Genomic DNA, 12,743 nt, shown 5'->3' with positions numbered 1-12,743 from the left:
CAGTTTGACCCGCGCGAGCCAACGACTCTCAGAATCCCTCTCCCTTTGGCCCATAAATTTGCTTATATTTCAATCTCTTCACGGAAGGTTCCACCCCCCCCCCATCCCCATATCCTCTGCCGCCACCACTCAGTCTAGCCTGGCGAAACAGCCGCTGCCAGACACCGCCAGCTACGCCCCCGCAAGTTAAGCGATCGCAGGCGGGAGCAGTAAGTAAGCCGACAAGGAGCATGCGCGACTCTGCGCCCGGATAGCAGCAGTTGGTTTACGGCAGGCTCGCGCCGGCAGAGCGCTTCTGACGTCTCCGGGTTGGTTGGCGCGCGCGCGGGCGCGCGGAAGTCTACTGCACCCGCTTGGCATGCGCGCGCGCGCGGGGGGCGATGAATGTGGAAGCCAGCGGTGAGGGAGTCGCGGCTCGTTGGCGGCGCGGTGGAGAGCAACAAGCCGGCCGCAGGAATAGCAAAGCAAAATACCGCTCCTGAATTTAAGAAAGCGGCACAGTTTGGCCGGGAAAGCACTCGCTTGGCGAACGGGGCGCAAAACGGCAACTATAGCCGCCACTTCCTTTCCGTCGCGCACTTCGGCCGGAGACAGACGTAGGAAGTGGCAGTGACTTCTCTGCTGCGCTCTCCCCGTCCCCGCAGCAGCATCATGTCGACTGGGGAAAGTTTGGAGTGTCGCTTTGAGAAAATCGATGTCCTGTTAAGAGATCCCAAATCCGAAGTGAACACGGATTGTTTGCTGGTGAGTGGGACTGTTTCTCTTTTTTTTGGCTGGGGGAAGCGGGCAGCGGTTAACTTTTTTTTTGTTTTTGTTTTTAATAGCAGTTTGGAAGGCGTTTAGTCAGGATAGAGTTGCATCGGAGCACTAGACCCACCCTTCATCATAGCGATATATACTAGATTGCTTTGCAGCTGGAGAATTAGCAGAAAGAGCTGATTCGGCAGCGGGCTGTCACGGTGCACGCCCAGGCTCCTAGCTCATGGGCCCGAGCCCCGGATCTTTTCAGGACCTAGAAGAGCAAGGCCTCTGTCACTCCTCCCTTTGGCAGCTACAGTTAGACAATTTACGTGTGTCCGTATGCCTCGCAGGCTTGTGATCTCAGTCTTCAGGTTTATGGCTTTTGTTTTTGTTGGAGGCGATGGTCATGACGGGGTTCAAAGGTTACGATCATATCGGAACTAGTGTGTAAATCGGAAGTTGTGGTAGGGATTGGAGTGAGAAAAGGGGACGGTGGCAGCTATTTTTGTTTTCAGGAAGGCGGTAGATATGAACAATACAAGCTACATAACATCCCGATCAGGGTAGCTGATGGTCCCGTTCTTGGTGCCAGACTTAAGCACCTGTCCCAGCCCACGAATGGTTGTTACCGGGGGCGGCAAAGGCTGACTGTCATTTCCTGTTTGCAATGGATATAAGGTTTAATGAGGACCTAAATTATGAACCGAAATGGGGGTGATATGTGTGAGTGCTTCTGGCCTCGTTGACCTTTGGTACTAGCTCTGAAAATAGCCCATGGTTGTGACAAGGTGTGCAAAAGAATTCATGTATTCATAAAAATGTAACAAGAGCTAGGAAGCGAATGCTTCTGCACTGGAGCGATGAGCATAAACCTAAAAAATATAAGCAAAATGTGTCATTTGGGAATTGGAGAAAATATTAAAAGTTGCCAAAATTTTGTTAGTTCAGCAAACCAGCTTCTTCACTTGATTGGCTCAGGTGACATGAAAAATGTTAGCCACTTCTTAAATTTGGATTTATAAAGATAATAGTTATGTATTTGTTTATTTTGTCTTGTTAAAATGCTACACGTACAAAGGACAGTGCAAGAAAAATCTCAGCGATGAAAATCTTTCAGGTTAACTAGTACGTTTTTCCTGCTTGAACAGTTCAAGCTGGTCAAACAGCCTATAAATTATAATTTATCTTGATTTATTTATATTTTTTATCAGTGTATTGTAGCTATAAATTATTTTATCACTGTAGAATGGCTAAATATTTCTCATGTCTTCGTTTGTTTTCACATTAATGTTCAGAATGTGTTTTGATATAAAACTCAAGGATGACAGCATTATTGGATAGAAGTACAATGTTATTAATCTCTTGACTGATTAGATCATAGTACATAAAGAACATAGTGATAATTAGTACCTGTAATTAATACCTGTATTATTGCATAACAAGCATTCTGTCTTGTTAAAATACATCTGATGTATTCTAAGATGTATATTGCTCTCTCTGATGTATCTTAGTTTCCCATTTGTCAATCAATTGTTTTTTTTATATTCTCTTTATTGAAGTCATCTTGGACATTACAAAAACTGGTATGACAGCAATTATACATGGAAACAAATAATAGGAAAGGGTTCCTAAAGCTTATACAGAAGTCCAAAGAGACTTAAACATTTTCTTATATTCCTTGTCTAACAAATAATAAACATTCCCTCTACATTCAACTCACATTTGCACTTCTCACTTTAATTTTTTAAGGATTTTGTAGATTCATTGTAAATTTAATCTGCTGCATGAATAGTGATCAGTATGCTGGACTATTTCCTTTTCTTCAACTGTTTTTAAATGCCTGCCTGACAAGGAAACCCAAAGGCTGAGAAGGATGTTTGGCAAACCTTCTACTGAAATGTATGGGTTATTTCTATTTTTATCTGTAGTTTCCTTCTGCTTCTTTGGACCTCCAATTCAGTTGGAACCAGTGCTGGGATCCTGGGGCCATGACCCTTCATTCTAAATTATCTGAGTTTTTCCCTTATTTTATATTCTCCCCCCCACCCCAACCCAGTTTTTGTTCATGTCCATGTACTACATTGCTTTGTGCTTTACAAAAGAGTTAATATCTGAAAACACCAAATGATGTGTGCAATTCTTTTTGCTGGCTTTGCATGAAAAATTGCACAAAACCACATTTTAATGTGAAACTTTACTATATCTCAGGGTGGTGGAGTTTAGTTTTTTGCGGTAAACTGTCATTTTGCAAAAACTTTGCTGTATATCTCCTTTCTATATTTAGACGAATATCAGAAGAAAAGCTGCTCAGATATCAGAACATTTCTGCGAAGAATTTCACTGCTTAATACATTGATCTCCTAGCCTAGTCATTGCAGTGACATTCGTGGATCAGGGGTCATGCACCAGGCCTCCCTTATGGAACCTGCAATCGTAGGCTTTGAATCTTATCTATCATGATTCCCTCTCCCACCCCAGGGGCTTTGAATGCTGCCTTTACAGCACCCTCAGTCCTAGCCAGCCCAGAGAGCTGAAGATCTGACTTGAGGATCCAACTAGGACCAACTTGGCGGTGCAAAGCACTGCAACACTGGACTGGTCCATGTTGACTTCTATGAAACACAGCAATATTTATTTATTTATTTTATATATCTTTGTTCCATGTAAAGATCACAACAGTTTACAAAAGTAATATTCATAGTTGTGTATCAACACATAATATAAAAATCTAAATAAATAAACATAAAGACAAGTTACAGAGGTAGTATTCATCAACACATGAACTGAAATGTTCCATTACATTTGAACTAAAGATCTAGGACATAAGGCGAGAGGTATAGAGCTTATAATAATACAGCAGATTTCACATAAAAGCCAGTGCATTGCGTTGGCATTCTTACATTCACTAGTTAAATTTATACCTCATGCTTCAATTGAATTCTTTTCTCTTTCTTCTTATTATTGTTCTCTGCATTTTGATTATTTTAAGTTAGGTTGTATGCATTTTTAAATATCCATTTTTTAGCTCACTTTTAAATCTCTTTCTATCTGGTATCAAACGTAGCATTTCAGGTAGAGAATTCCAAAGTTTAGGGCCCGCGATGGAGAACACACGATGTCTTCTTACTTGTGACAGATGTGTGCTCCATATTGTGGGAACAGTCAGTGGTCTTTTATTTTGAGATCTTAGTGTACTATGCCAAATATTAGGGTCCACTTTTAAGTGATGGGGTGAAAAAGTGCAACTCCCCCTTTGTAAATCAGTTTGCTTTTACAGTTTAGAAATACAGTCTTTTCCTCCAGGATTTAGTTTTCTCCAAAGTCATGAGATGAAAAAAATTCACTTCATTGCAAAAATGTGCAAGTGTGAAACAGCAGCAAAATGGATGGTGGGTCTTTTGCTTAGTTCTTAAATGTATCAGTTCTGGACAAAAGTCCCATACTGCAGTTTGTAGGTTTGCATGTGTTTCTATCTTTGTGGATAAATGTCTATTTCTTAAGTTGTAGGAAATTAAATCATTAGGTAGTAAACACAAGGAAAAACTGAATTAAAGGCTGTTTGCACTTTCTGTTGCTCAACTCTTAAATATAGCCCTGCATTTTGGGAGATAGTGAATGCCCAAGCTGCCAGCAATCATGGACCCCTAGAACTGTAATGTCAAGGTGTTTGGAGTCTCCCATTAAATTTCTGACTCAGGGCTTCCTTAGTTCTCGAGTTTGTAATAGTGAGAGTATTATTATTGTAATTAGTAGGAAAATAGTGCTTTTTGAGGAAAAATTGCTATTGCAGCTACTGCTGTTAGCAGCAAAACATTTTTGGAATTTATTTTGTAGTTAAAGTTGATTTTTATTTTATTTTACTTTTTATTTCATTCCTGAGGAGACAGGAAATATTTCAATGCTGTATTTCCTTTTTTCAATATTTTTCCTATCTAAGCCATTTACACCATTGTGAATTTATGACTAGAGCCTTCATTGGAACCCCATATAAACATCATCCCCATGCATATTGTATAGCAGGCATATAATAACAGCAACTGAAGAATGGATTTAGAAGCTTTATAGAAAAACAGACAGTGTGGCTATACTACATTTTTTTTAATTGTGAAAAGTGTGACAATATAGCAAGTAAAATATATTAGGGTAAAGAAAATAAATCTTGAAATAAAACCAAAAGAACAAACATTAGCAAATTGCTCTTTTGAAGAATTGTTAGTTACTGATTTGTAAGCTTTTAAACAGACCTGTAGAGCAAACCACTGCATGTTGTCTTATCTGTAGCATTCCTATGAAAAGGGACCTTAAAATTGTAGAAGTGTAACAGTATGTGGAGGAGAGTACAGAAGTAATACAGTCCTTGGAAGGTAGGAAGAATGATTTTCTTGTAAGATGTAAAAACATCAACATGTAATAAATTTTAGCTACATCATAGGTAGGAGAATGTGTGCAGAGAAGAGGAATGAAGCATATATAATTTGAGTCAAAAGAGATAGAAGTGTGAGCAGAAAAGTAAGTGACCAAAGAATAGAGTACTGAACAGTGAACAAATAAAGGGGAGAGGAACTTTGATTATACCAATTTTGGTTTACCAGTTTGGTTTACCAATTTGGGGTCATCGCGTTTAGCGGCTGAATGAGTTGTGCACTGTGTCAGCCAGGATAGATTTATCCAAGGGAAATCCTGCCTCACAAAACTACTACATTTTTTGAAAGCAATTAAACGTGGATAAAGGTGAGCAGGTAGATTTAATGTTTAGGGATTTCCAGAAGGCGTTCGACAAAGTGCCCCAGGAAAGGCTTCTAAGAACATTAAAAAGTCATGGGATAGGAGGCAATATGCTTTTGTGGATTGCAAACTAGGTAAAAGACAGGAAACAGAGAGTAGGATTAAATGGTCTCAGTGGAGAGAGGTAAACAGTGGAGTGTTTCAGGGATCTGTACTTGAACCAGTGTGTTTTAATATATTTATAAATGATCTGGAAAAGGGAACGACGAATATGGTGATCAAATTTGCAGATGACACAAAATTATTCAGAGCATTTAAATCACAAGTGGATAGTGATATATTGAGGAGGACCTTGTAAGACTGGAAGATTGGGCATCTAAATGGCAGATTACATTTAATGTGTGCAAGTGCAATGTGATTTATTAGGAAAAAAATAACCCATGCTGTAGTTACACAATGTTAGATTTCATATTGTGGCAACTAAAAAAGCAAACAGTATTAGGAATTATTAGGAAGGGAATTTTGAATAAAACGGAGAATGTCATAATACCTCTGTATTGTTCCATGATGAGGCTACACCTTGAGTACTGTGTTCAGTTCTGGTCACATCATCTCAAAAAAGGTAATAGATGCATTGGAGAAGGTACAGAGAAAGGTGACCAAAATGATAAAAGGGATGGAATGGCTCACCTATGAGGAAAGGCTAAAGAGGTTAGGGCTGTTCAGCTTGAAGAAGAGACAGCTGAGGGGGGATATGATGGAAGTCTAAAAAATCATGGGAGGACTAGAATGGGTAAATGTGATTCAGTTATTTACTCTTTCAGATAATAGAAGGACTAGGGGGCACTCCATGAAGTTAGAAAGTGGCACATTTAAAGCAAATTGGAGAAAATTATTTTTCACTCAATGCACAATTAAGCTCTGGAATTCATCCCCAGAGGATGTGGTTAAAGACGTTTGCTTAACTGGGTTTAAAAAAGGTTTGGGAATGTTCCTGGAGGAGAAGTCCATAAATTATTAGTCAAGTTGACTTAGGGAATAGCCACTGCTGATTACTGGCATTAGTAGAATGGGATCTGTTTAATATTTGGGTACTTTCCAGGTACTTTTATCCTAAATTAGCCACTGTTAGAAACAGGATGCTAGACCCTCAATCTGACCCATTATGGCGACTTCTTATGTTCTTATTTGGAGATGAGGTTGGAGCTGTGATCAGATGAGATTCAGCAGTGAAGTACAGTTATGGAAAAATATAGTCAAGTGGCAAAATTATAATGAGAGAGAGGATAAGACATTGAGAACTGAAAAAGGCAAAGTTTTGATGGGGTCTAGAAGCATTAGAGAAGATGAACAAGACTTGTTTTTCATGAGTGCAGAGGTGAAAGGTTTGGATTTAGTAATAATGTTTAAGTAAATGTATTTTGTAGTAACATGTAATGGCTTTGTTTTTTGCCAACATCAACCATTTGAAATCGTTTGAAGCTCTGTAACATCAAAGAAGAGAGGGAAAAGAGAAAATAAGTAATCTGAAACTCCCTCCTAGTTAGAAGAGGCAGAGTAAACTGGAGAAGAGAGGAATCCACACCACCCAATCCTCTCAATCATTTGTGGTCCATAAAATATATCCCTGGGTCTCTGACAGAGAAATATTCTCTTAAATATTTTAGGAAATGTGTAGTGTGTTTAAAGTATTCAGTTTGTCTGCACATAAATAGGGTAGCTTTTTGTATGATGCTACCTGTACTACGTTTTAAATGCCATTTCTCCATGTTGGATTTTGTTAGATTTTTATAATCCTTTTAGCACTTAGTAAAGCCACTGTTAGACAAACACAATGCAAGATGGATATCTCTAAGAAGTCATGGGAGTAGCTTAATTTTTAGAATATTCCTTTCTAAAGTTCAATTAATGGTAGAGCAGTATCGATTGAGGCTAATATAGGGCCTTATTTTCCAATATCGCATTGGTAACGCATTAGGGGGCGTTACCAATGCAAATGAGGCTTCTTTCGTGCAGTGGGGAAACATCGCGTGCGGCGATGTTTTCGCCATTCGCGAAAACATTAGCGCCGCGCGCGATGTTTTCCCAGTGCACGATGATTCTTTCAGTCTTTTATCGCGGTGCACGATATTTGCGAGAGAGAGAGAGAGAGAGAGAGAGAGAGAGAGACTGACTTACTATAGTGCCTATGCCCTACATAGGTATTTGAATCCCAATGGGAGGGCTACCTACTAACTCGGGGTGGGGATTAGGTATGAGCGTCGGGGGTTGGGGGCCACTTTCGCATTCCACATGAGACCTACGGACAGAACAGTGGTCTCTAGTGCAGATTTGCTGGCCGTCGGAGTGAGGACGCTCACTCCAAGAAGTGGTTTGGGCAACGTTCTCTCTACCTAGCTTGATGGACACTCTACCTGGGCAACAACATGCTAGGTGGAGAGAATGTTGGCCAAATCTCCGCTTGGAGATTTGGCCAACAAATCTGCACTAGAGACCACTGTTCTGTCCGTAGGTCTCATGTGGAATGCAAAAGTGGCCCCCAACCCCCGACGCTCATACCTAATCCCCACCCCGAGTTAGTAGGTAGCCCTCCCATAGGGATTCAAATACCTATGTAGGGCATAGGCACTATAGTAAGGCTCTCGCTCTCTCTCTCTCTCTCTCTCTCTCCCCCCCCCCCCACGGGAGCCTGAAACAGGCTGTCCGGAACTATCGTGGATGGCGATAATCCTTTTCTGGCCCGTAGCGCAGTCCATAACGCGAAGTTGGAGTTGTAGTTATTAGCCGCGATAGCAGCCGCGCTAACACTGCGGCTGTTTCGCCGCACACGATACACAGGTTCCCGCTTTACATATGCTCCGCCCCCTGAATACCAAATGACTAATTTGCATTCGCAAATCGCATTAACAGCTGTTAACGCGATTTGCGAATTTATCGCACGCGGTAAAGTGCTTGGAAAATGAGGCCCATAGTGCCATGGCTAATGCACAGATTGGTTCTGATTGAACTAGGAGAAGGGGCAGGAGGAAACTGCTGGACCAAGAAAATAACTTTGAAAAGTGCTTTGTATTATTGTAAGAGCTCGATTTGTTCTTTCTTTCTTTTTTCTTTTTAGTTATTTGAATTATATTCTGCTTTTTCAGGCACTTCAAAGCGGTTTACATTCAGGTACTGTAGGAATTAAAATTAATATTTCAGAAATATCTCGAGTAGAAAGTCTATTAATTTTGGTATCTAATCTTTATAACTGTTCTTTTTTCCCTTCTTTATAGAAGCAATATTACCCAGTTACAGGTGGCTAAACAGAAGTATAGGGAAATAAGGGGTTGCAGTAACATAGCAAAAATGGAGCACATTAAGATCTGTGCACTGAAAAACAGTTATTCCTTGAAAAACTTGACTTGGAAGTTTTGTCAGACAGATTGGACTACTAGTACTCCAATAAGCAGTTCACTAGGTGCTTCCCCCAAAGGAAATGTGTATTGGGATGCATGAAGAACTAGGAAAATCTTGGAAGTCAGGTCCCCTGTGCAAGTAAAATTTGGCATCTAATGCCTAAAATTCAGAGAAACAAAAAGTACAAATAAAGGAAAAGAAGTAAAAGGTAAACTCAAAAGTAGTAAAAAAAAAAAATGCAAGCAAAAGAGCGATGACAACAATAAAAAAGAGCAAAACAGGTGAGGAAAAAGGCTGTGAAGTTAAGGTTAGACGAGGCAGGAAGAGTTAGAGGGGAAAGGGAGGGGGGAGGAGGGGAAGTAGCTGCCTACAATTCAAATGGAAGGAGCTGATTTGGGGGGTGATCAGTGACGTCAGGGCTGGAAAGCAGCAGTTTACCGTGAGGAGTGCAGAGGAAGGAGCACTGAACTTTGTCTCGCCTGCCCGCCCGCCCTGGTTGCATGTTATGATTGTTATGTGTTTATATTGTCACAGTGGAAGAAGTAAACCCGAGCCCATTGTTATGTTGTCATGATGGGGTGGGGGTGTGGTTGGTGGAGGGGGGGAGGCTGCTATGCGGGAGGACCAGAGAACCGTAGGGCTAAGGTTCACGGTAGAGCTTGCTCTCGCTGGTACGAGACGGAGCAGGTGGAAAAGGGGGAGGGTAACTCCACCATTGGGATTTAAGGTGGTAGAGGCAAGGAAAGGGTGGAGGGAGGAGGGCTTTGGGGGAGGGGTGATACTGTTAAGTTGATTGTAAGGGCTCGGGTTCGTTTATTATTAAACTGCGGCCAATTTTAAATGCCAACTGGTGTTGAGTATTCATTGGGGGAGGGGAACATCAGGCAGCCCCTGAGCGCATTGTCTTTCCTCCCCATGTTAAGAAAACTTTTTGACAGGTGCCTAGTTTGACCAAATATATTTTCACCCTGGGTTCGTCTGCCAAGACTTCCAAGCCAGGTTGGTCATGGAACAAAGAATTTGTTTTTCCATTATATAACTTTGATGTTGAGAATACTCTGCATTTTTCTCTGTTACTGCAATAGCAAGAGAGTTACTGTAGAGGTTTTTCATGCATGACTTGTTAAATTTTCTTCCTTTTACACTTCCTCTCCAGTTGTAATGATCTATTGCAGTCTCTTGATGCTGCATCTCCATCTGAGTTCATGTAGTACTTCAGGGTAGCAGGAGGTGCCACTAGAGCAGCGCTTTCACTTGTAACTCACAGTTCTGGAGCCTGTCCCGGTGCTACTAATGGTTAAGATGTAGCTTGTGCTGCCATGGATTGCCGCAGTAAGAACAGGCATGCTTTGGCATAACAGGCCAATGGGAGGCTACAAGCAGTATGGCTATGTATAAGGTTGACTTAGCTGATAAAGTAATAAAAACATAACAAGAAATACAGGATATAGAAAGCTGAGTTGGCAGGAGGCTGTAAAGTATTGTCTTTATATGTGAAGATAATATGGTTATTTTCCCAAACTTTTCTACCTTCTCTGTGAGTTGCATGTATGCCAATTGTGGGATTTTATGGTACCTGATTTTTTTTTTTTTTTTTACTATATAATAAAACTTGCTTGGACTCACAAATGATTCAGTGATCCTTCCTGCAAGTGCTACCTAATATATAAAAGAGCACAGCAGAGGCTGCCCGGGAAGAACTGCAATGCTGTGATATCCCTTCCTTTTGATACCATTGCCTAGAGCAGTGTTGGTGTGACTGGACCTTGTCATCCTGTATGCACCTGAATGGCCACAAAACTTCAAACAAAAAGGAATGGAGAAGAACCATGCAAAGGAGAGGTGCTGGACTACTAGGAATAGGCCAAGGCCATTGGCTAAAATGCTATCCAAGAGTGGTGCCTTGGATAGGAGAGGTGATGAGTTTCTGAGGTGAAGTGAGGCTGCGGACAGGAGAGATGCCAGGCCACTGGTTGGAATGGTGTTGTACTATAGGAATAAAAGAGCATATGTAACACTATTGGGTGGGTGGTGGGGTGGTGGGGATAGAATGCTATATGAGGCTGCTGGAGGATTGCAGGCGGGAGAGCTGAGGTTGACCTGGTGGAGCTCTGAAGGACATAGGCCAGGGCATCTTTGAGCAGCCCAGCAGAGTCCATTCTGGCTGCAAGTGTGTGTGGGGGGGGTGACACTGTAAGACATTTGTAGAGGGAAGGACGAAGGCAAAGAAGGCTGTGAAGAGATGAAGAAGAGGAAACAACTTTATAGAGAGAAAAAATGAAAAAAGGGGTCAGGTTGAGGAAAGAAGAGGATAAAAAGTGACAGGGTAAAATAAAAACAGTGTCAAAGACAGTATTTTTGAGAGGAAATATACATGCATGAAAAAAGACAAAGAAGAGACTGAACAAAAATGGGCAGAGAAAAAATTTGACTGTTTTTATTCTTAATATCAGGACAGAGGCGGTCCAGAGAAGGGTGACCAAAATGGTTTGGGGGCTGTATCGGGAGGCTGAAGGATTTGAATATGTATACCTTGGAAGAGAAGAGGTGCAGGGGAGACATGCAGATCTTCAGATACCTGAAAAGTTTTAATGACGCATGTTCCTCGAACCTTTTCCATAAGAAGGCAAACAGTAGAACTAGATGTCACGATATGAAACTTCAGGGAGCACAACTTAGAACCAACGTCATGAAATATTTCTTCATGGAGAGATTGGTGGATGCCTGGAATGCACTTCCAGAAGAGGTAAAGATGAAAACAGTAAATTAAATAAAAAAAAAGGCATGGGATAAACACTGGATCCCTAAAGACTAGAGTGGGAAATTAAGAAAAGAGTGCATGGGATGTAAGCAGCATTGAGTGGCAGCTACTACCTGTAACAAGGCCTGGGAATTATTACCCTTAACCAGTTAGCTAACATGATTTTCATACAGCATCACTCTCCACTTTGGTGGGGGGTGAAAAAGGGGGAATTAGATTCAGATGGCAGCCAGCACTGAGCTCTGACTTTTATGGTCCAGCGTACTGATATGCAGACATTAAGGAAAAAGCACAGCACTGCTTTTATGGTCAAGTTCAAAAGCAAAGCAGGTTCAATCATCAGCATTGTATGAATTATCAGGAAGACTGATCACTCTCTAAAAATGTTGCTAGCTGAAAATTTGTTATAGGTTTGACAGTTGCTTGGTTTTTGATTGTTAACATTACTACCCTTAACATAAGGCTTGGGGATAATCTGCACATAGCAGCAGTTACTACCCTTAACAGAAACATGGGGGTATCCTGCATGGAGTGGCAGTTACTACCTTAAGAAGCTCGCTGGTCAGACTGGATGGACCATTTGATCTTTTTCTGCCATCACTGTTTTTAGACCCTTTATTTTTTTCAGCCCAGCTTCCTCCTTTAAATAGTCATATATTCACCAGTGACCTACAAGGAATATTTTAGAGTAAAATTTGTGTAACAGTAAGTCAACTTTATGTATCAAATTTAAAAGTGCCAAAGAACAATTAATACACTGTTGGTCATTATTAAAGCTGAATACTTGATGCAGAATAAAGCATGTTATGTTCAGTAGCCCATTTTTGTCATTTATGTATGTATTTGTTTTGTGTAATTTTATGTATGTTTTATTGTTAGCCACCAAGAATTGATTATTGTGCAGTCTATACATTTTTAAATAAATCACTACAACTGGTACTATTTATGATTTTTACAGTGTTACTAGACACATGCAGCACTCTATTGACACACATAAGAGACAGTCCCTGCTCCAAGGAGCTTACAATCTAGTCTAGATATTGCATAGGAAAAATAAGCCTTGTCTTGCTTTTTTGTGACAAGACAGCAGGAAAATTGTTCCCAGATGATTGAAGATCAC

General features: G+C 40.9%; 1 protein-coding gene across 1 annotated transcript in view; it reads left to right on the top strand.

Moving 5' to 3' along the window:
• The first annotated feature begins 147 nt into the window (after positions 1-147).
• ROCK1 (Rho associated coiled-coil containing protein kinase 1) overlaps positions 148-12,743 on the top strand; it is a 491,909-nt gene continuing 479,313 nt past the window's right edge. The window contains 1 exon segment of the mRNA XM_029591102.1: positions 148-744. Within this exon segment, the coding sequence (XP_029446962.1) occupies positions 652-744 (93 nt within the window). The 5' untranslated portion in view covers positions 148-651.

This window comes from Rhinatrema bivittatum, chromosome 2 (genome assembly GCF_901001135.1).
Source record: "Rhinatrema bivittatum chromosome 2, aRhiBiv1.1, whole genome shotgun sequence".
Lineage (NCBI taxonomy): Eukaryota > Metazoa > Chordata > Amphibia > Gymnophiona > Rhinatrematidae > Rhinatrema > Rhinatrema bivittatum.
The sequence above is the reverse complement of the archived record's forward strand: the minus strand, read 5'-3'. Positions and strand labels throughout refer to the sequence as shown.